Raw genomic sequence first — 23,457 nt, 5'->3', positions numbered from 1 at the left:
TTTAGATATTATTTTGAGAATTATCTTAGTGAGACAGAGCATTCTGTATTTTATCTTGCACCTGACAACAAGACAAACCATTCACCACACATCTGCCTTGCTCTAATGAAGTAGGTTTCTAGGGAACTGTATAACTCATAACTCTTAGATGCAGTCAGGAATATAGGGAAGCTTAATTTAGATATTTTTCATTATTTATTTGAATCTGTCCTGCAATATTGTTTTAAATATTCCCTGTGATTTTGAACTATGATGTCACTGTGAATATATTCAGTATTGTCTTGTTTTATTATTTATTATTAAATATATTTAAACTTTCATTGTGGCTGATTTGTGTAGAGATATTTAAGTTCTGGGAGTACTTGCATATTTATTTGTTGACACTGTGTAGGCCACTCCTAATAGCCTTGCTCTTGGTCAAACTACCATTTGTATTAATATTACACAGTAAGATTGGGCATCCTTTGTTAAGGGCCTTAAAGTAGCTGATAAGAGTTGCCTGGTGGCAGTGATAACTACCTTATAGTCTGGCGGAAAGGGGGCATAGTTAGTAAACCTGTGCAAGCCTTTCAAAGGTGCGTGTGTGTGTGTGTGTGTGTGTGTGTGTGTGTGTGTGTGTGTGTGTAAATAACCTCAAAAAGTGTGTGTGTCAGCTACTTGGCAGGGACACAAAGCACTGGTTGGACAGAGAGGGGGCTGGAGGTCTTAGCTTGGCCACTCAGCTGAGATCTCAGCTCTATAGCTGTGACAGTGGGGAATCTTACTGGGGATCTGGAGAAAGAGGGAAAAAACAGCCCCAAACTGACTGTGGTCTCTTTGTGCTCTTAAGGGAAACTACACTTGATGCAGAGAGCTGCATCTGGAAATACTGTATGTGTATTTGTCATCCTCCCAGTGAACGTCCCCCACTGTTACCAGTGGTGAGGACTGAGCTTCATTTATTACTGGTTGGCAGTGGTGGGTCATCACAGGGGCAAATTTTAAATTTTACTCTTATAAACTTAGAAAGTTTCTACCGTAAGGTCTTGTTTTATTATACATTTTCTGAAGGATATGACATCTGAAACGCAAATGACTTATTATTTAATGAATTTAATTTTTTTAAGACTTGCCACAAAAAATCCAGAAAATCACATATTTCATGAGGAACTGAATAAAAATATGAGTAAAATAATCTGGACTTCTGTGAAAATCTGTACAGTTGAGAGGTTTATACCCCTGGTCCTGGATCTCTTGTAACTCCACAAGTCAAACAGTCCCACCATACCTCTCAAGTGTACCTCATTACGGCGTCCCGTCTCTCATCTGGGGTCTTAAAATTTTCATGTTCCTTCCTTGAAGTTCCACATTGATTGAAGATGTCACACACACATTCACTGTTTTTATTTTTAAGAAACTATAGTATAATAAAAATTTAGCATATTAATTCATTAAAGATCTTCTTTTATAAGCAAAACAAGCATATTTTACCATCCTATGGCCTTCTCCTAGTAGTTGTTGTTAGCATTATAGTATATTATCCAACATTTTTTTTTTTGTTTTGTTTCATGTGTGGGGTGTTCCTCATTTTGGAGATGGAAGGTTGAGAGCTATGAGTCCCACAAATACCAGAACCAGGGATCTAAACTTTCATCAGGCAAATAAAACATGGGGGTAGTTTGGTTAATTATGAGGCGCCATCCCCACCTCTCGAATACACTGCTGCAGGACTCAGTGTGATAACATTTTCTTCCGTCAAACGCGAAGTGGATGATTAGTTGACTACTCACAAATTTTCTCCAGACTTGACTGACCCAGCCCTCATTGAAAAGATTTAAATAGCCGCAAGTTGCCTTGTATTTCCTACGTTTCGTAGGAGGTGTATTTACAGCATCTTTTTTTTTTTCAGGAGGGACATCACAGGGTGGATAAATAATCTGTGTAGCACATGCGAACGACGTCTGCCAGCCAGATGCAAGGATTTCAGTCTTAATAAACAAAATAAGCTATTGGAAAAATGCTGCTGAGCTTATCTGTAACAAGAAAGTTCTAACTCAACCTCTCCTCTCTTAGAACCATGCATACAGCTAAATGTAATTGGAACAAGTTTTAAATATAAACACTAGGCTTTTAAAAGTTGATAGAATAAAAATATTTCCATACAATTGTAATGTCTAGAATAATTTTAAGGTATTTACGTATTATCGCAACCAGATTTTTACGAAGCCATAACTGTCACTGTTCTCGCAAAACGTGTCTGTGTAATACTGAAAACAGGTGTTCAAAATCCTAACTACTATTGTTTAATATTGTTTAGGCAGCAGTACTTGAAGTTACTGGTCTGTGACTTTCAGGTCTATTAGACTTACTTACTTTTTTTAAGTTTGCTTACCTTTGGCTTCATAGTTTGTAAGTTGAGTAATGATGGTGCGTTAAGGCAGTTATTCTTCTGCCGTGGCTTGTTTGTATCACTGAAAAATCCTATTAGTGAAAAGGAAAGTTCACCATGCTGCATGTTTTTTACATGTTCATCCCTCATAAAAGCTTTTTTCCCTAAATCACTGAGCATTGCCGTCACTCATGTAAATCACCGAACATTGCAGTCAGTGAGCAGTGGTATGCGTTACCGTTTCATGCTATGTGAAAACCGGTTGCTATGCCAGAGCAATGTTTTTAATAGTACAGAGCAATTTACATTGCTTATATGCATTGCACATAAATGAAATTATTGATCTAAATGGATTATTTCTATAATTATCTACTTCAAACTTCTCGTTAATATTTGTGCAGTTTATGTATACGCTTGTTTCACAAGAACAGTGAAAGTTATGGCTCCGTAAAAATCTGGTTGCGATAATACGTAAGTACCTAATTTAAGATTTAAAGCAATACTCTGTTACAGACTCGTTTTTAGATAAAACAAAATTCTGAGGCAAATTCGAACAGATTCCAGAAAATTGATGCCAGTCCGGTGGTAGACGAAGATGCAGCCTTACACCTCACACAGCTGTTATTTTCTAAAGTATGTACTAAACTTCTAAGGTACCGAAACAGTATTTGTTTCACTGAACAAGAAAAGCACGAGTGGGTTATGCCTGTCACCCCGAACAAAATCCGAATACCTGCCTTTTACTTTGCTCCAGGTACCTGTTACTTCTGAATTCAGCACAGCAAATTAATACACGAGGGAAAACATTTCTTCTCATTATATAATGTATCTATTTCAGCTAAGAACCGCGTAATATAAAAACCTTAGGTTACAAAGCAGCAGGTACTGTTTATTTAGGATGCGTTAAAGTCATGGGTACAACCCTGTAACAAGCGCTGTAAAGGTCTCTTGACACTGTATGCTTTGTACACGTACTACCTGTCATTCAGATGTGGCTCCACCTCTGCAGGTTGGGCACTTGGATTGCTAGGGATTGGGACAGCTACAGTAGGACTGCTGGTGATAGGGACAGCGTGCCCAAGAGCCTGTGCAGAAACAGCACTGAGGTGTTTTCCTTCGTCTGCGCTTATGGAAACCAGCTAAGCAGCAGCTACTACATAGCCTGAGGTCACCAAATGGCAGGAAAGAGAATTTAATATACAGCAACAACTGCAAAAACACAGCATGTCCAGCTACCGGATAAGTTCAGTGCTGAAGGTGCATGCAAGCTAACTAGGCCCTTGGGGTAAAAATTCCTACAGCAATTGTGAAGGAATTGGAATACTTTTCCAGAAGAAGGTTCGAACCACTGACTTCCCGTAGAGATCTCAACACCGTCCCCATCCAACAAAAATGTTTCACTGGTAAGTGCTGTCCAAGTCTTCGGAAGTGTTTTTGGTAACGATGTGTCACTCCTAATCACAACAGAATTAATATGCCCTTTTCACATTTCTTTGGGACAAAGAAAGCCAGAAATAATGGGAGTACAAATGTCTGAATTAAGGGACACTTTTTAATTGTTGCTGTGATAAACTTCGAACGTTACTAAAACAGGTTTTGCTTTAGTATCCATTTTCTGCGGGGCACAAAATCTGAAACTCAAATGTCTTATTTAATGACTTAACTTATCAATGATGTATATCAGAAAACCACAAGGATTATGGGCGATATGATGAACAGTCTAAAACAAAAGGCAAATATCTGGGCATTCTATGAAATTCTGGACAGGCGGTTCGTTTCTTAAGATACAGGTCTAATTCTAACCATGATGTCTTTTTTTAAACTACTGCGACCAGCATGTGTGTGTGTGTCTGTGTATAATTTGGGGGTGTGACTCCAGTGTTGTTCCACTTGTCATTTGCTTAAATGACCCAGTTTTTCTTTAGTTTCTCTTATGGATGCGCGATACGGGACCCCCGAAAACAACCAAGGTGTGTATGTAACACCTTTCCGAGTTTAAGCAAAAGAAAGATTTTGAAATCCGGACTACTTAGATTCAAAGCAGTTGTCATGTTTATAGCAGTTATGGTTATATTATATGTTAAGTACAGCATTATGCTGTAAAAGGTACACCAGCTGAGGTACTTTCTGTGAGGGGTCCACAGTCCTTCCTTCCAGAATGTGTGCCGCAAAGACGGACTGATGTCTGTCTCCACCACACCTTAACACTGGGTTACTGCCTGACAGGGTACCCGCTTCTCCGCCACTCTGAAATAGGATAAGAAGTTTTGAGAAAAGAGCGAAAACTCATCCTGCTTATGCCATTGCCACCGTGTTTGCATCGTCTTGCTCTACAACTGATTACTTCTTCTGGTAAGAGCGCAAGGCAGACTTCTAAAGCAAGTAATCCCACTGGTATGGTTTTATGGGTTTGTATGTATTACACAGTGCCCAAGGCCAGCACATTTACTGTGTCCTGCATATGCTGGCTTGTGCTTTCTTGTAGACTTGTGTCTGTAGCTTTGCTGTTCGCTCTGCTAATCGGAAGGCATTATCGATTCCTTTTAACTTTAATAAATACACCAAGCTTCTCCGACTCAGAACTTCACCGTTTCCTTACGGAACTTAAATGTTTTATGCAACTATTAAAGAAAACTAATATTTTTTGTTCTAAAATCTCAGGACATTTGCCATTTTTTAGTTTTTTCGCAGGACCCTACTAACAAAAGAGGAACTGTCCCTCACAAAGAGGGACAGGTGGTGGTAACCCTACTCGATAGTTTATGTGTAATTTAGTTTCCGTGAATTTTCAGTAAATTAGCAAGTCCGCAGTATGTACATGCTTGTGTTGCTGTTGTTGGTCTTCCGGCTTTTTCCCGGTTAGGGGTCGCCACACATGAATATTCATGAGGAGGACGATAAACTCAAGAAACTGGTTATTCATTGCTACACTGTAACGTCACTCTGCTGCTGGGTGTTAGGCGGGGTTTGGGCTGCGCTTGCTACTGCGCCTCAGGAGTAAACCCCTCAGATCGTACTGTACTGAGCAAAAACACTGCTGTGGCAAGGTGAGTTAGTACCCCAAGCAATGCCTCTACAAGGAAGCCCACCACATTTTTTAAGTCGAAGTGAACCAAAATAATAAGTCCTGACCAAAAATACATCAATGAAAAGTCTTAGGTTCATAGGTTCATACTAGGCTATCTGCCCTAGGGCATTTATAAGCCTAGCCAGAGTGTGTGTGGCTTTCACCACCCCTTAGGATGAGAATACTATACCCATTAGTTTGCTGTGCCTCTGTCCAGCAGTGATACAGAGATGATTCCCGGGGTAAACCTACGATCTCCCATCCACTCGTCAACATTTCTCTTGAACAGAGTCAGTGAGGGGCTCTGCCTCACATGGACTGGGATTCTGTTCCATAGTGTATGGAGTCTCTGGGTGATGAATCTGTCCCTCCAGCACGTCCTATTTATATCCGTGTTGAGGTTTAAGTCTCTTGCTCTCGTGGCTCTGGTGGATTTGGATTTTTTGAGGTGGAGCATGTCCATTAATTCCGGGTTGGACATGGCCTTGTATGTCAGGCACAGATCACCTCTGAGCAGACGGTATGTGACTGAATAGAGCTGGAGTTTCTTCAGTCGGGCATCGTATAACATATGTTTGAGCCCCTTTATCCTTTTGGTGAGGAACTTTTGGGGTCTTTCCAACTGCTGCAGGTGTCAGGTAAGGTACATTCCGAATGGGGCGTTGTACTCAATCATTGGTCTGATAAGTGAAGAGTACAGGGGTACAATGACCTCTCCTGATCTGGATGTGAATCCCTTCATGATCAGGTGGGCAATGTAGAAGGTCTTCCTAACCACTTTGGCAATGTGAGTGTCAAAAGAGAGGTTACTGTCAACTTGGGTCCCCAGGTCCCTGATAACTTCTTCCGTGTTTAATGGATTACCACCTATGTGGTAATTAGGGGTTACCTTGTTTTTCCCAAAGGGTATGACTATACATTTTTTGGCATTTAGCTTAAGGCCATGGCTCTGGCACCAGTTATACATTTCTATGAGACCTTTCTGGAGGATGTCTGTGTCTGATGGAGTGTCAATTATGGTGCCCAGTTTGCAGTCATCTGCAAATTTTGTCAGCCACAATCCCCTATGTTTGCCTGCACTTCAGAAAAATAAATGCCGAACAAGAGGGGGCCCAGGACTGAGCCCTGTGGGACACCGCTCATGACCGGCTTAGAGTCTGACATGGCACCAGCAACTCTAACCCTGTGTGTTCTGTCCTTGAGCCAGTTTGCAACCCATCTTGTGACATATGGGTTTACATCTAAGCTGGTGAGCTTTTCTATGATGCCCGAGTGGGGTATTGTGTCGAATGCTTTTGCTAGGTCAAGGTAGGCTGTGTGAACTGCCTTACCCTCATCAATGGCCTTAGTGACTGTTTCAAAAGTCGACCAAGTTCAAGAGGCAGGATCTGCCCTTGACAAAGCCAAATTGGGTAGGATCCAGTGTCTGTAGGTCCCCAATGTCTTTATTTATGAGTTCCATTATGATCCTCTCCATAGCTTTGCAGACAAGGCTCGTCAAGCTTATGGGGCAGTAATTTCAGGGTCCGTAGAAGCACCGCCTTTGTGGAGTGGGACCACAGTTGCCGTCACGCCATTCTTTGGGCACGTATCCTGTAGTAAGGCTAAGATTAAACAGCAGCCTTATGTGTGGGTTTAGTTCCTCATTGAGTTCGGTAGCACACAGCCGGGGACACCGTCCGGTCCCATTGATGCTGTGTTTTTGCTTTAGAGAGAGCCGCTCTCACCTGGGCATCTGAGATGTTTGGGCGGCTAGACTCTGGTGGGAGAGATATTTCTCCTTTTGGGGGGAGGAGAAATTTGCACTGAACCTGTCTGCCAGTATGTTGGCAATGTCTGTGGGTTCAGTGATTTTTTATCATTTTGGACTAATTCTGAGCATATCTGGGAGTTTCCACCCAGGTTTCTAACATAGCTAAAGAAGGCTTTATGATTGTCTTTTGTGTCATTAGCGATTTTTCTCTCAAAGTTGGCCTTGGATGATTTTATGAGTGATCGTAGTGTTTGGCTAGTATTGATCAGAGATGCCTTCCCATTTAGGGATTATGCTCTGTCATGTAGTAGCTTTCTCCTCTTGTTGTAGAGTTTGTTTATGGCTGGAGTCCACCAGACCGGGCACCTGCCTTTGGTGGAAAAGGTCTTGATTTTATTAGGGATTGCTTGATCCATACATTCCTGGAGGTGCTCGTAGAAGGCATTTGTAAGGGTTTCAGCAGCGTGGGTTGTGGTTTCCACTGGCTCGGGGGCCTTGAAGGATACCACTCCAGTCTTAAGAAGTGTGAAGTTTGCTTTTGAGAAGTTCTTCACTGTGGTCTTTTGCTGGGGGTGGGGCGGGATGTGGATCTCCAGTGAGATTAATTTATGGTCTGATCTCACCAATGAGGGATATACTTCGGTGTGGAGCATTTTGTCCCCATGTTTGTGATGATCAGGTCTAGTATATTTTCTCCTCTTGTGGGAATGGTGACTAGTTGTTCCATAGCATTTGAGTTTATGAACTCAAGGAACCTTTGGGCTAGGGTGTTGGGGCTTGAGTAATGTTCCCAGTCTATGTTTGGGTAGTTGAAGTCACCCAATATGATGGTGTTTGGAGAGACATTTATACTCTCCAGTGTCTTCAGGAAGGCTGTGTGGGTTTCCTGAGTTTGAGAAGGTGGTCTGTAGCATGTTACAAACTGTAGGGCAGTTTTACCTATGGTTAATTGCACCTGGATGGTCTCCGATGCTTCGTGCGTTGCCACTAACCTGGAGGTGTGGGTATCCTTTATGAATATGGATACTCCCCTCCTTTTGTAGTTCGGTCCTGGATTTTGGGGCCGGAACGCATGATATGAGGTATAACCTGATAGTGCTGGGGTGCTCTCAGGAGCCTTGAACCAGGTTTCAGTCACAGCACAAACATCGATGTTCTCCATACTGAGGAGGGCTTCGAGGGCGTGCATCTTGAGGTTTAGACTTCTGGCATTGAGCAGTATTACCCTTAGTTTTCTCCATTTTGTTTTCTAGGGCGGTAGGTTTATCATTTGAGCCTTGCCTAAAAAGGCACTATGGGGTGGCAAGAGCCTTTGCCAATATCCAGAAGCCCAGGGGTGACAGGTGCAAGCCATCCCTTGCAAAGCAGCGTGGCTTGTCAAGCATGTCATCCCAGGCAGACAGACATTGGATCCCCTTAGAATGACACCAGTAATTAAGCCAATTATTAAAGCTGATCATTTTGTCTCTGTATTGTGGCATCATTCTTGGTGAGGGTGGGATACTGCTCAGGGTCAGGGTCATACCGGCCTGGGCTACATAATCTGAGAGCTCCTCTATGTCTCTTTTCATGTAGTCCAGGGAGGTACGTCTCAGGTCATTCACACCGGCATGGACAATGACTGAGTCATACTTGTACTTGCTGTGGAGTGACCTGAGTGCTTGTGTTATGTGGCGGATTCTAGCGCCTGACAGGCAGCTAACTGTGATCTTTTCCTTGTTCAGTCTGGTGAGTGGGACGTCAGTGTGTCTGACTATGGAGTCACCTATAACAAGTGTGTCTGGCATTGTGTTTGGCCTTAAGGGCTGTGACTGTTTAGCACACTGACTTTGAGAACTATGTGTTGCATGTCTTATGTCTTGAGGTGGCAGTTGCTTGGGTGTCTGCTTTGGAGGCCTCTGTAGTTTTGGTAGATTTTTGATCAGTGCCTCGAGTATGTCTTTGTGTGTTTATGTGTTTGTTTTGCAGTTGTGATAGTTCTATGTGAAACTGGGTTTGTGGTGTGCGTGGTTTCCTTCTCCTCCTGTCTGGTCTTGCCAGTCCTGAGTTGAGAGAGCTCAGCCTCCAGTTTGGCTATATAATTGCATCTCTCACATGTATTTGTGTTTTGTGGGAGAAGGAGTGGGTTGTCTGTGTACATGAGGCAATTGTAACATTGCCTCAAGATGCCCAGATTCACCAGCTGAACAGGAGAGGACGCTAGCAACTAACTCTTCGACATGCTAGAAAAAGTGAAAAAGTTTGCTGTGTAACTGAGTCAGAAGGGACCTATAGGGAAATGGGTACTCAAGGGGATTCTAGGCTAATGTAGTACTTTGTTTAGTATACAAGTACTTTACCAATATAAAAATGCTTTAGGAGCAAGTGCTGAGCTATTGAGATAGAGAATAGACTGTTTAGATTGCAAGTAGAGAAGTTCTAAGGGAAAAATTGAAGAGCAGACTTTACGGAGCCAGAAATAGTTTAACCTTGTTTAACCGGTGCTGCCCGATGGTGCTCTATGGGCAACTCCGCGCTAAATCACGCCAAAGCGCGCTAAAGCGGGCTTTATAGCAGGGCTATTAGTCTTAGCTTTTTGTCTTCAGGCTAAGAAGAAAAAGGTATTAGATATGTACAGGACAGCTGTTCGCTGTGTAAACAGTAGCAAATTGCTACAATAGCTCCTTGCAACAGTTCATGATTGAATGTAAACAAGTCTTCAGGCTAAGCAAAGCGCAATTATTTATTTTAGTTTACACAATAGCTCTTTTCTAAACTGTATCACCTATGCTAAGCTGTAACAAAGAGCTACAATAGCTCCCTTGCCATAATTGTTAGTCCACAAACATTGTAATGTAAGCAACCCTCATTGATGATCTCATCTGATTAAGTGATTGCCAGTGCTATCTGCACGGGACGAACTGCCTCCCCTTTTGCAGTGCTGACTGTGCCTCCTACATATTTCTCAGATGCACCTCAGTATGAGGAAGGATCCTCATTCAAAAATCCACCTTTCTCCCAGTTGTACACTGAAAGGTTTTGACACATAGTCAGTGTTTTAAGTGATATCCATGGTAAATTGTATTGACTCGTATTAAACTATCAAAAATAATGTTTTGTAAGTATAATGTAACACATTTTAACAATCCCATGAGCTTCCTAGTTGAAGTTGCTAGTAAGCTGTTAGTAGGTGTTCAACATTTTTCCCATTTTTTCCACATTGTAAGATGTAGTAATCCTCATTTTTTAGATGAAAGGTTGAGAACTGTGGCTCATTGCAACAGACCTCTTTGCATGCCTCACTATGGCTTTGGGGTCAAGTATAGCCTTTCCCCTTTGGTTGGAGCCCCAACACCTCATACATAATGGACTGAAGTGGAAATTCTATTTCAACAATATATAAACATAAACTATACTATCACTGACTGGCTTTGTGTATTTCCCAAGATGCACTCCAAGTTAACTGTTATTACATTTGTTACATTTATATTATTTTATTTTATTATTCTGTATATATTTTATTTGTTACATTCCTTTATACCATCTGTCATGAAGTTTAATTCAGTCTACATACTATACTTGCCTACTTGTTTTTGCTTAGTTCATATACTGTTATACCACAAATCACAGTACAGCTTCCATCCTGTATAGGTAAAGTTGTGGGATGGTTACTTACTGCTGACACAGGTATCTCCCTTTTTAATTTACACAGGGTCCTCAAATGCTTGTTTTCTGCCCAGTCAGCATTGTTTCACTTTAAAATTCTTTTTGCCCCTGTTTACTTTGACTCAGTCATAGAATGACCAGCCATTCACCTTCCTACAACCTGTTTAATTCTGCAAGCTGCCTGCAAGGCATTAACTGGTCAGCTACACTAATGATGCATCCCAAGAAGTCAGTCTCTCACTGGTTCACTATAGTGATAAAGCTGAAGCAGTGATAAGTGAGAGATCATGTTATTCTGCAGTCGAAATGGAGCAGCTGTTGCAAGTGAGGAGCTCACTCCAGATAAATAAACAACTTGTGGGCCACATCAGGAACATCTTGCATTTGACTGTAAGGCCAGTAGACTGTACAGTTGCTTGTCCAGTGTGTTGCTTTTTGTGGAAGTTTTGTAGACTGTGTTATATACACACTGGCATAGTGGAAGAAGCTGATATTTTTGTGATTTTTTTTGCAGGGTTATCAGTAAGTATGACAGTGTCATCCTCATGAAATCAGTGGTAAAATATTTTTCCATTAATCAAATTAGTGTAATATCTAATGTCCATTGACTGGCCTTCAGTTTCCACATGCAAGTACTTTTAGAGCAGAAATGCCTATTGCAAATATGAAGTATGGAGAAGAACATTAGCAGTCACTAGGTAGAAGGTTACAGTTTTGCTAGATTGCACCTGAAAGCCCATGTAAGTTATGCAAGGATCAGGTGATACTTTTTTGCATATACCTACTGCTTTGAATGTAACATCACATTGCACTTCCCTGTGAATTCCATAGTAGCATTAAGAATCTAATCCTAGATGTAAACATGACAGAATACGTCCAGAGGACTGACATAGCAGGAATGGGCAGATGGGGATCCAACAAGCTAAAGGAAAGCTTAAGTATCAGGGAATCAGCCTTTCATCTGAAAGACCATTTGGGTTCCTTATTACACATACCTCTCAGCTGTCCAGATTTTTGCAGAATGTCTGGATTTTTGCCTCTTATTTTTGGTTTGTTTCTCATAAAATTGTGTTTTTTCTGTCAAATCATTGGCAAAAATAATGAAAAACATTTAAGGTTCAGGCTTTGGACTGTTCAGAAACTTCATGTTAATGCAAAAATATTGTTATATCACCTTTCTAAGTGTATAAGAGTGATATTTAAAACATGTCCCTATTTTTTGGGCCTTTGTCCAGATTTCTTGCTCTGAGGTTGAGAGGTATGTATTACACAAGTAGTGATGTGTTCTAGGAGTTGATTGCCTGAAAATGTATCAGCACATTTGTGATACAGCTGTTTGTTACTATTTTTGTTGAAAGGCCTGTGAAGAACACAAAACTACAATTTAACTTAGAAAACAAAAGTGACATGATGAGCACATGCTTAAAGGGTGTTGGGGGTACATAATCCAATGAAGGCTGGCATGCATGCATGTAATTGCATCTGTTCACTATGGAGCTAACACTTTCCTCCAGTGTTTGTCTTTTTGTAGAGACAAGTAGATGAATCCGTCAAAGCATGTACCCTAGATAAATATAGGGTAATAAGCTGCTTATGAAAAAAATGTCCAGGTATGTTGAATCAGGTTAATCTAAGATCACAGTAGTTTACATTGAACAGTTTCCATGTGTGTGTAGTGCCAGCTCGTGAAAATTCTATGGATAATTAACTGAGGACACTACAGAATTTTTGTGGTTTAAATAAATAATAAATAATAAACATGTGGCAGTGGATTGTTAGGCATTTCTATCGACTAACCCTCAGACCCAGGTTACTAACATAAAAGATGGATTCTTTTCTTCTGCACCAGTGGGTTGAGTCATTGATTAGTTGGCAAACAGGGAAAAAAGCTGTGTAATGTGACTGATAGGGTATGTATTTAAGATTAACATTAATGTGTTTGTGCTGTTATACTGCAAAAAAATGTGGAGATAACAAAGAATGAAGTATAAATTGAAAAATGCTGCTGCAAGCATTTGAAGAGGTTTGATTGTGCATTATAATAAATGTTGTTATAAATACTTGTAGGGGAAATGCTTCTCTTTCATTTTAATTTCCAAACAAAAATAAATATGTGGCCATATGTCTGTTAAGATGTTGTACTACATAATATGTTGCATCACATCATAAGCATATTCATTAGTCTTTTAAAAGGCTGGATTGCCTGTGCCTTCCTTACATGTAGCGGCCTTAGGTCAACTGGTGCCCTAGGCAAAAGGGCTCCACGGTGCCCCCTACCACATTATCTGGTGCCCCCATCCTGGTCTACCTACACCAAATAAGCACCCCTGCTGCTGCGGTGCCCTAGGCGGCCGCCTAGTTGGCCTATGCCTAAGGCCGGCTATGTGTGTAGGAACTTGTCCCAGTCCTTTACTACTCCCTAACCCCCTCCCTTCCAGTTTCTTGTTGCATTCTGATCGCATGCTGGCGTCCATAGCTTTATGTCTGCATGTGTTAAGCTGGTACTGCTGTAACTTCTCATGACTAGGTTGTACATGTTTAAAAAATTTATACACTCACATCTAATCTTGTCTCACAAGAAGAGGTTTCCTAGTTCAATTCTTAGCTGGGGTGCCTTCTGTGTGCAGTCTGCATGCCTTCCTTGTGTTTGCATGGGTTTTCTCTGCGTGCTCTGGTTTCCTCACACATTCCAAAGGCATGCAGTATGTGGATTGAAAACTCTAAAATGGCCCTAGGTGTGTATGCAAGAGTATGGTGTGGAAGAAATACTGCGGCAGTGCTAGCCACCCAGCAGTGAAACCTTGGCTGTACATGATTGCCACTGTTGAAGCGACACACTGACCCCATGTGCAAAATTGGGAAAAAAAAAGGGGTTGTGAATAGATGGATGGATCATTATCTTGTCACAATCTCGGATTTCTCAGGATGCACTTTTTTTAGAGATTATAACCTCCCCTTTTACTATAGATGTGTGATATCCTGTGCTTTCTTTGTAAAACATTGGCATATGTACTTTATCTTTTGTGTATGTTTGACTTTGTTTAGATTCTAGAATGCAGTTTCAAATTCCATTGTACTCCATAACAGGAAATTAAATGCAGTCATTAATAAGCAATGATCATGCGATTTTAGAAATTTCAGGATGCAACAGGACAAATAAGGTCCACATCTGTAAATAAAATCATTATGACTGTCAAACATACATTATTGTCAACCTGTAAGGTTTTTATATCAGGATTTTTGTCAAACCATATATTAAGGTCTTACTACAAGATGTATCTTTCTCTCTGTAATCTTGTAAGACTTGCATCATAAAATGTACACAGTAGATTTGTAGACTAAATACAACCAAATTAACCGTATTAGCATTAATAGGAATCCCATTCTGTTTTGACCTGTGTGATGAGTTGTAATTTTATTTGTGATATTTCTATTATGTGTTACTAATTTAGCATAATTTGCATATTTGATAAATGTCATACTCCTAGGAGCAAGAAGATCCATCATATTTAGGCAATGGGAGTCTAATGCAGAACTCCTGGGGGCCACCTTTTCCTAAGCCCTTCAGTGGTCTACACCGATCTTCCACTCATATTCATCACTTCCTTCCCTGTAACCATTCCCCACTCCACATACATATGTCTGTGCTTATTCACAATTTCTTCAGTTTCTGTAACAACACACTGTGTGTGACGCATATACAATACTGAACTGAAACCTCAAGTCTATTCCACTGGCTAGATCATTCATAAATCTGCAGATAACCATGGTGGCATCTAATTAGTTTTGTTACTAAGCAAAATGATTTCTAGCTGTTATTAGTAATCTGTCCAATTCGTTTCTTAGAAGGTCCATCAGATGTCTATTTATTTGTGTGTTTGAATTTCTTAACTAGAGCAGAGTACTGATTACAATATTCCATTTTCAGTCTGTTCTAAGTAACTTTCACAGAGCTCTTCTAATTAACTTTCATAGATATCTCATTAGACTGAGTGGGGTGTTGTTTTTAAAAAGACTTCTAGGTTATTTCCTGTTATACAATGGTGATTGGTATGAGATGTTTCCAAATATTTAATGGAAGTAAAAAAGGACCAAAGCTTCCTGCTGAGCTATCTGATGTCATCACTATTTTAATGCTGTTTTTCTCTGATGATTTTCTTAAAGTTGGTATTCTAACATTTTTTTAATCCAAATCTCTTTTCATATTCTAAGGATTAAGCATTTTTAAGTATTCTTTTTCAGCTGCCTAAAATGTTTTAGTGGCACTCTGAATTGTTCCTACCACTTCAGTTTACTTCACTATGACTTTTCAGCTTCACGTGTATTCCTACCTTTTGTTTTTCTCCCACTTTGCAGTACAATTTTTTCCATTTCTGGCATCTCCCTTTAGCATAGCATTTTAATACCATTCATGGTTTTAAACTCTCATACCAAGTTTATAGTTACGTTTTTTTTTATCAGCTCCTTAATATTTTTCATCAACAAGGTGACCCTATTGTACTCACTTCTATAATATTATCTGCCCTGATAGAATTATTAATATTCTAATTTCATTCCACTATTTCAGTAGAGGAAGGGGTAGTTCTGTTAAGGTAGGTGATCCAAAAGGTCACTTAATCACCTTCTTAATGGTATCTTCTTAAATAAGTTTGCTGGTATATCCTCCATAACTAAGTTTTCTATACCTGCACAATGACATTCCTGGCTAAAGGAATAACTTTTTTTAATTTGTATTCACTCCTCAGTGGTGTCAGAAAAGAAGAGGTTCAATGTCTTTTAATACCTTTTAATTTAAATGTCCTCATCTGAGATGTAGTGTTACAGGAGACGGACATAGTTTGCAAGCAAAATGCTAGAATCACATATGTTTGAGTGCTGTGCTTTGGAAAAAGAAAAAAAAAATCTTCCCTAATGAATTCTCAGCAGAATGGTGGAAAGAGAATACCAGAATTTAACTGAATCTCAAGTATGTTCCCCTTGTTTCCAGTGTGGTGCAGTCTTAGAGTTGATAGTGGAATTAATAGGGAGTGATGTGGTACAATCCTCATGTGGAGATATAGGGGACTTGCCACAGATATCAAATATTCTTTTGAGATTTTGACAGTTCATCATCCTGTGATCACACAAATGTATACTAGGGAAGTAATCCTTTCTTCTAGGTCCAAGACCCTAGCATTACCAGTACTGCTAGATATGATTTTGCAGTGTAATGTGCTAGTCTGGAGACATGTATGTTATTCTTATTTCTAAAATGTGTAAGAGATTCAAAACTCTGAGTAACATGGGTATTGATGATGAATGGATGGATGGATGGACTTTGCTACTTTTTTGCTGTATGCACATTGTTACACATGTTGAGTGTGCTGGTAGCCTGATCTTGCAATTACTGTGCCAAAACTTCTAGTAGAGGGCTTGTGTGTGAAGACCGAGAGTCAACAAAATAAGTGACAAATCTGTTTATATTATCATAACCCTTGGGCTGTTACCCCTACCAAAAAGTAGTTAAAAGTAATTAATTATGTATTCATTACCTAGAATATATGGGCACATATAATCCCCACAAAACAGGAATTTAAAAAATGGCTATTATTTCAAAAGTGTCAGACGTTAAGTGAGATAGATAATAGCTGCAGTTAGTAGATACTGTGAGTAATTACCAGAGATTTAGATGATACATGTAGTTAGTAGATACTTGGAGTAATTACCAGGAATTTGTTTTGAGATGTTTGTACATAACAACTCTGCCTTCAGATTGATGAAGTAAAACCCTGACTCTAATGCAGACCATCAGAGTGTGATTAGGGGTTCAGGCAGCGGGAGTGAGCTCTGCACACAGTTGTATATTTCCTTTGAGGTTGCAGACATCGCTAAAGAATGCTTTGTGGTTGTCCTTGACCTCCCACTCACCTCAAATTTGGCTTTGGTACACTTTATTTGTTCTCTGAGTTGTTTGTTTAGTTTGATGAGAGTGCTTTTATCCTGCTGGGTGCTGCACCTCCTAATTTTTTCCATGATTTTCTTCCGCCTGTTATACATCCGATTGATTTTGTGATTCCACCAGGGTGGCTTGTTTTTTGAGTTAGTTCTGTACTGGTGGGTACAGCTGCCTGTATGCAGCTATTAAGCTTGTACAGGGTTTCTGTGAACAGTTCTACATAGGCAGAAGTGTTCTCAGGGTTTATAGGGGCTTGAAATTTTGCCAGGTTCTCACTTAATAGCAGGAGGTTAGCCTTAGAATAGTTCCTGAATATTCCCGGTTGTGCTGGGGATCCAGGTTTTATTTTTACTTCAAAGGAGACCATTTTGTGGTCTGACCTTACCAGGGAAGGCATTACAGTAGGGGGTGTGCAGCTCTCTCCCATATTAGTGAGGACCAGATCCAGTATGGTTGCACCCTTGGTTGGTGTATTGACTATCTGTTGTAGGGAGCTTGTGTTTATAAAATCCAGGAATCTTGATGAATGCATGTTTGATGTCGAATAGGATTCCCAGTTAATAGTGGGGTAATTAAAGTCACCCATAAATATGGTATTGAGTTGGATGGTTAGTGTTTCTGATAAGTTTAAATACATGGTATGGTTTTCCTGGGTCATAGAGGGGACCTATAGCTTGCAAGGAAATGTTATTGGATTTTGAATATGGAACAGGTGAAGTATGTATAGATGGGTATGTGCCAAATTGCTGTGTCACTGGGCACCAAATTCCATTGCTACATCTGTGTCTGTTTATAAGTAAAACAAATTTTTGTAAAGCTACGTCTTAGTCGAAGTAATGGTACAAATTCTTGTAATTAAAGTTCTGTATGTAATGTGAGTATGTTTAGATGAGTAATAAGCATACAACAGACATCTGCAAATATTGTGATCTTAACAGAGTTGTGTGCATATTCCATCTTTCACTTTCCTATAAATTCCTTACTTTTTTGCCATTATTTCAGTAATTAATATAGGAGGAGGTAGACATCTTTGCATTTTGCATCTATCAAGAGGGACATAGTGATAATAATGTATTATTTGTCCAGAGAGAGGAGGAAGGACTAGTGTATGTGGCTTTCAGAAATGTAACATATGAACGAGGAACACTGTTCTTCTCCTTTATTTGTATAAACAAGACCAGTGCACAGTGCCAAAAGATTCTCCAAAGTCAATGGTAAAAGCAAACCGAGCTGAATGAAAATGTTCAGCTTAGAGGCCAATCAGATAAGCTTGCTATGTGATCAGCATGGCCTCTCACACGAATGCAGATAGATATGAACCTTTGTATAATTGCACTCTGCTGTTCCTTTAGATTTGATTACATATAGATGTGTATTTGACTGTAAATAAAAATAATAACATCTCAACACAATGTTTATATTGTTACTGAAGTAGAAATATTTTCAGTTTCAACTCCAGGAAATCACCACTGTATTGTCTTGTTGTTGCTCACATATTAACATTATAAAGTGAACATGTTTCTAATTGGATTGCACTGTGCTAGTGTTCTAGTGCACTGTTTTTATTAAGACACAAAGCTCATCAGATTTCATAAATGAAACAACATGAACAAGCATGTACTTACACAGTAAAATGTCACCCAAAGTGTGCATAATGACTATATTTTACAGTTGAGTTTTTTTGCTGGGCATCAATAAAAGTGCAATGCAGTTTTCATCCTGTTTGTCATTGCTGCTTTATGCTACACTATTTTTATCTGTTCAGAAGATCAAATTAAAGTTTATATAAATTGTCCTATGTGAAGAAGTGCCAATGACTTTTCTGTGTATCCATGGGGCAGAGCACCATAGCACCCCTGCTAATAATGTGTTGCTTTTTGAAAAAGGCACTGCTGAGCCCTTCACCTAATTATAGCATTGTGCATGCACTAGTCAGCACAATAACAAAATACTTAAATGCCTGCTATAAGTATATTATTAGCATAAAAGAAACATTCCAGTTTTTTACTATGATTTGTAAGGAACCGATAGTGATCATAAGTGGAATCAGCGACCATTCCCCCGTACTTTGTACCAGAATAAGCATAAGAAGCTATTCATGCACACTACTAGCAGACGTGCAGTTCAGAAACAGAATTACAATTTTGTCAGCACCTGCTTGGTCTGTTGTAATCTGAAATGAATGGATTGCTTGCTGGCCACCTCTCTAGAATGTCAGGGTGCTGAAGTTGGTGGTGATGGATGTTAGGGTGCACAACAGTGCTGCAGTGAGAGCCCTACACAGTTTAAGAAGTGGAGACAGAGATGGCCATTTCAGTAATGGGTATTTGCTAATGCAGTCAGTTTGCTGTACGTGTACGGGGCTACGTAAGGCATTTGGAGGGGGAGTTGCTCAGTTTTAGGGCAGATAAAATTGCAAGTTGTGTTTAGAATGATTTACAAAGGGTACAGAAAATGCTAAAATGGAGTGTCAGATTAAAGGTCATGCAGAGTGTAAGGTTATGAGTGTATGCATTTAAAGGGCATCAGAGGCATGTGAGAGGCTTCAGCTGCACAGACCTGAACAGCCAAGTGGTCCGGATTGTGCGGAATGCTCCGCATTTGTGATCAATTAAGCCCACTGTTCCACTGTTCCGCAATGAGCAGCCATTGCTCCACTTTGTGACTTTTAACTTGGCTTGTATATCACAGTATGTCACAGTTACAGCCAAACGGCATCGCAATATACAAGCCAGTCAAGTCATTTGTTTTGTGGAGAGGGGAGGTCTGCTGTATTTCCTGTCACTGGCTCTGTGGTCACTTCTACTTTGCTGTGCTCTTGCCTTTTCTCAGAGCTGACAAGCAATGCATCGTGTGGGGTATCATTTTTGTTTTCCATGACTGTCTTCCTGTTCTGTTGTCTGTTCTAATATTTTTGTTTTACCAGTTAAAGAAAACTGTGAGATATGGGCAAACTGAGCTGTGAATTTTGTCAAAACCCAGGCATTCTAGGTCGCGTTCAACCTTTTTTGAAATATTGGTCTCAACATTAATTGACAAAATGTAGAATATTTTCCCCAAGTGCTGTTCAACTATGTATTTTCAGACAAAATATGTGGCTATACATGTCGAACAGGTTCTGCATGGTGTACCGAAATGACATTTTTAACAAGTCATAATTTACTTTGTTTAACTGAGCGCACTGAGCCATTCCATCATTAATTGTGAGTTTATGGTCAGCTGGCAGCCAGTAATGTCGAAATTACATTATGATTCATAAACCACCAGGTAAAATACTTTGAAGTAACTACTTTTATTTATGTGGTGTAGAGAGAATGGACAGGCGCAATCTTAGAAATGCTGCACAAAGTTGATACTGTATGTCAGTGGATCACAGGAGTTTGTAGGCTGCAGTGCACTTCATTTAAAGTATTACTCAAGTTCGTAACTATATTCAGTCATTATCCTGTGATACCTTTTTTAAATGTTAACAAAATCTCTGATGAAATCGGTGTATATAAGGGTTTCAGTCATATTGTCAGCTGAACAGTGACAAAGATATATACAGAAAAATGTATAACATAGATGAGTGAAAGAGATTATGTTAGAACATAGAAAGAAGCAAGATTGAAAGTATGGACAAGGAAGAGGAAGAAGAGAAAAAAGAAGGAGATAAAAAATAAAATAGAGTAGTTAGACAAAAGGAGAGAAAAAAGGGAAAAATAAGGTGAGTCTAGGCAGGAGCAGGTAATGAAGAGGTAAAGGTAAAGCTAATGGCAGGATGGGTGAGGAGAGAATAAACAAAAGCGAGGGTAGCAGTAGGATGAAATCAGCCAGGATTAACACAATGGCAAAGCCACGTGTTGAGAAAGTAGGCTTTAAGGTACTGTTTGAATTTAATGATGTTAGAGGTGTTGATGATTTCCTGAGGTATAGTGTTCCATAACTTAGCAATGTGATAAGAGTAGAGTGAGAATAGAATATACCTTTTCTAAAGTAAAAGAAGCCTTTAAATGTGAAGGGGTTGGAAAAGCAGGTGCTGAACAGAATTTTTTTAATAATTACATTTGAATACCTTTATGTAACTATTTGCTACTGAGTATATTGCATTTTATCAATGGTTTCTGCTGACTTTGTTTTATTTGACATATGTTCTATTGAATTTTAAAAATATACAGTATCCACTCACTTAGTACTTCTGGCAGAAAGCCCACTTCAACCAGGTCCCATAGAAATGGTGCATTTTCGTTCCACATTTTGACTGTTTATCACACATTGCTAGGGTCTGTGTTCCACATTGGCCTCTTAAGAGGTTGAGACCTATGGCACAGACAAGAAGTACCACTGCCTATTGGGTTCATCTGGAAGTGCTGTCGGGCTATGACTTGGTCAGTCACACACTGTACAAGTGCTGACAGAGGGAGCTAAAGTCAGTACTTATGGTTTCTACACTCCAGCAGTTTATGCCTTATCCCTCTGTGCAAGGGTGCCAGAACCCCCCCCAACCCCAACATTTTTACAAGACCATTTTGTCTTGTCTAGCCCTGTGGCATGGCAGCAAAAAACAAACTCTATGGTGGCATCTTTAAGGAGGACCACAGGTCCCATGCCTGCATCTGCGTCATGGAAACACAGTCCATACTTGGCGCAAAATTTTAAACTTCTGTTGCTTGCCTTTTCAGCTCTTACAGGTAAGGAGATGTTTCATGTTTCCTATATATGCTGCTGCTGTGTGTTTGCAAATGTTCCTTAACATCTGGCTAGTAACCCTTGTGCAGCATGGGGTAAAGTAAACATTAATGTACACTAGCGAGTGTGGCTCTGGCTCTCCGTGTCCTAAGCATCAAGTCACCCAGATGAAGTGCGGCTTACTCGCACTAATGGAATCCTTTGCTGGATGCCTGCCTTCAGCCCTTAGAGTACAGGTACAAATAATTGCAGGCATGTGTAATTGAGTTACATAGATAGCATGCTGGGAGATGTAGGCTCCAAGTGCCTAAACAGACTTCTAATAAATACGTACTTTAGCTACTTTTCCTGGCAGTTATTTAAAATAATTTGCAACTTCGGCACTAGGAAAATTGACTACTTGAAGGTGTTGAGTGAGTGCTGCAGGCTAAACAGTGCATTGCTTTACTGTTTGAATGTAGTTTTAACTTTTAAAATAACTCTTCTCCTGTCAGCCTGTTTATTTATTTTTATTTACCCGGGTAAAGAAAGCACTGATTATAAATGAGAATTGCAGCTATGTCTGGTTGTATGTTACAACAAAATCAAACACCATAACCAATAGTGAATAAGAAAATGTAACAGTGTGTAGACAGAGAGAGCTAAATTATTGGAAAAATATTTAGCATTAAAATATACATAATCGGAAAAGAATTGTCATCATATTACATCATTGCAAAAGAATTGGTCCAACATAAAGAATGTGTTTAATGAAAACATTTAAAATATGTTGCAAGGTTCACTGTATGGTGGCAGCAATGTAAAAGTACAGTCATTTGTCATTATGTTTTGAGTTTGGGGATAGCTCTACCCCTTAACAAATATAGCTATCTCTCTCTTTTTCAAAAGTCATCCTTTTTAACAGCTTTGTGTCATTAGGGCATACCATGCCTCTCAACTGCTCAGATTATTGCAGTATGTCCAGATTTTTGCCTCATATTTTTAGTCTGTCTCTCATAAAGTTTGTGGTTTTCTTGCAAATCATTGAGGACTGATGTAAATAAATTATACAAAGTAATGACAGACATTTGAGTTTCAGACTTCATATCCCTTGAAAAATACTTAATTCAAAAAATGTTATTCTACCAACGTTATAAGTTTATAGGAGCAGTATTTAAAATCTGTCCTTATTTTTGAGCCTTTGTCCCCTTTCCATTATTTCTGGCTTTGTCCAGATTTCTTGCGCTGAGAAGTTGAGAGATATGAGTATCACCATACCCTGCAACTTGGGCATTGACCCTGCACATTTCATATCCCCAACATTTTTGAATAAACACATTAATGCATAATATAGGCACCAACATCACCACTACAGAAAATATTAAAACAGCAACAGCCATGTATTTATTCCAGTGCCAGTCAGTCAAAGCAGTGTGTGAAAGGCAGGACAGTCTTGAAGACCCCGTTAAGTAATCATTTCTTTAACATTACAAAATTACAGTGCTGGTGGTATCTAGCCTTGGTGTTGTTAAGTAATCATCTCTTCAACATTACAGAATTACAGTGCTGGTGGTATCTAGCCTTGGTGTTGTTAAGTAATCATCTCTTCAACATTACAGAATTACAGTGCTGGTGGTATCTAGCCTTGGTGTTGTTAAGTAATCATCTCTTCAACATTACAGAATTACAGTGCTGGTGGTATCTAGCCTTGGTGTTGTTAAGTAATCATCTCTTCAACATTACAGAATTACAGTGCTGGTGGTATCTAGCCTTGGTGTTGTTAAGTAATCATCTCTTCAACATTACAGAATTACAGTGCTGGTGGTATCTAGCCTTGGTGTTGTTAAGTAATCATCTCTTCAACATTACAGAATTACAGTGCTGGTGGTATCTAGCCTTGGTGTTGTTAAGTAATCATCTCTTCAACATTACAGAATTACAGTGCTGGTGGTATCTAGCCTTGGTGTTGTTAAGTAATCATCTCTTCAACATTACAGAATTACAGTGCTGGTGGTATCTAGCCTTGGTGTTGTTAAGTAATC

General features: G+C 39.6%; 1 protein-coding gene across 1 annotated transcript in view; it reads left to right on the top strand.

Moving 5' to 3' along the window:
- Nucleotides 1-3,382: 3,382 nt before the first annotated feature.
- The window catches only part of B3GNT7 (UDP-GlcNAc:betaGal beta-1,3-N-acetylglucosaminyltransferase 7), a 374,234-nt gene continuing 354,159 nt past the window's right edge, over nucleotides 3,383-23,457 (top strand). The window contains exon 1 of the mRNA XM_044070687.1: nucleotides 3,383-3,771. Coding sequence (XP_043926622.1) covers nucleotides 3,761-3,771 — 11 coding nt within the window. The 5' untranslated portion in view covers nucleotides 3,383-3,760. The remainder of the gene's footprint in view (nucleotides 3,772-23,457) is intronic.

This window comes from Protopterus annectens, chromosome 4.part1 (assembly GCF_019279795.1).
Source record: "Protopterus annectens isolate FY-2018-M chromosome 4.part1, PAN1.0, whole genome shotgun sequence".
Taxonomy (NCBI): Eukaryota; Metazoa; Chordata; order Ceratodontiformes; family Protopteridae; genus Protopterus; species Protopterus annectens.
The sequence above is the reverse complement of the archived record's forward strand: the minus strand, read 5'-3'. Positions and strand labels throughout refer to the sequence as shown.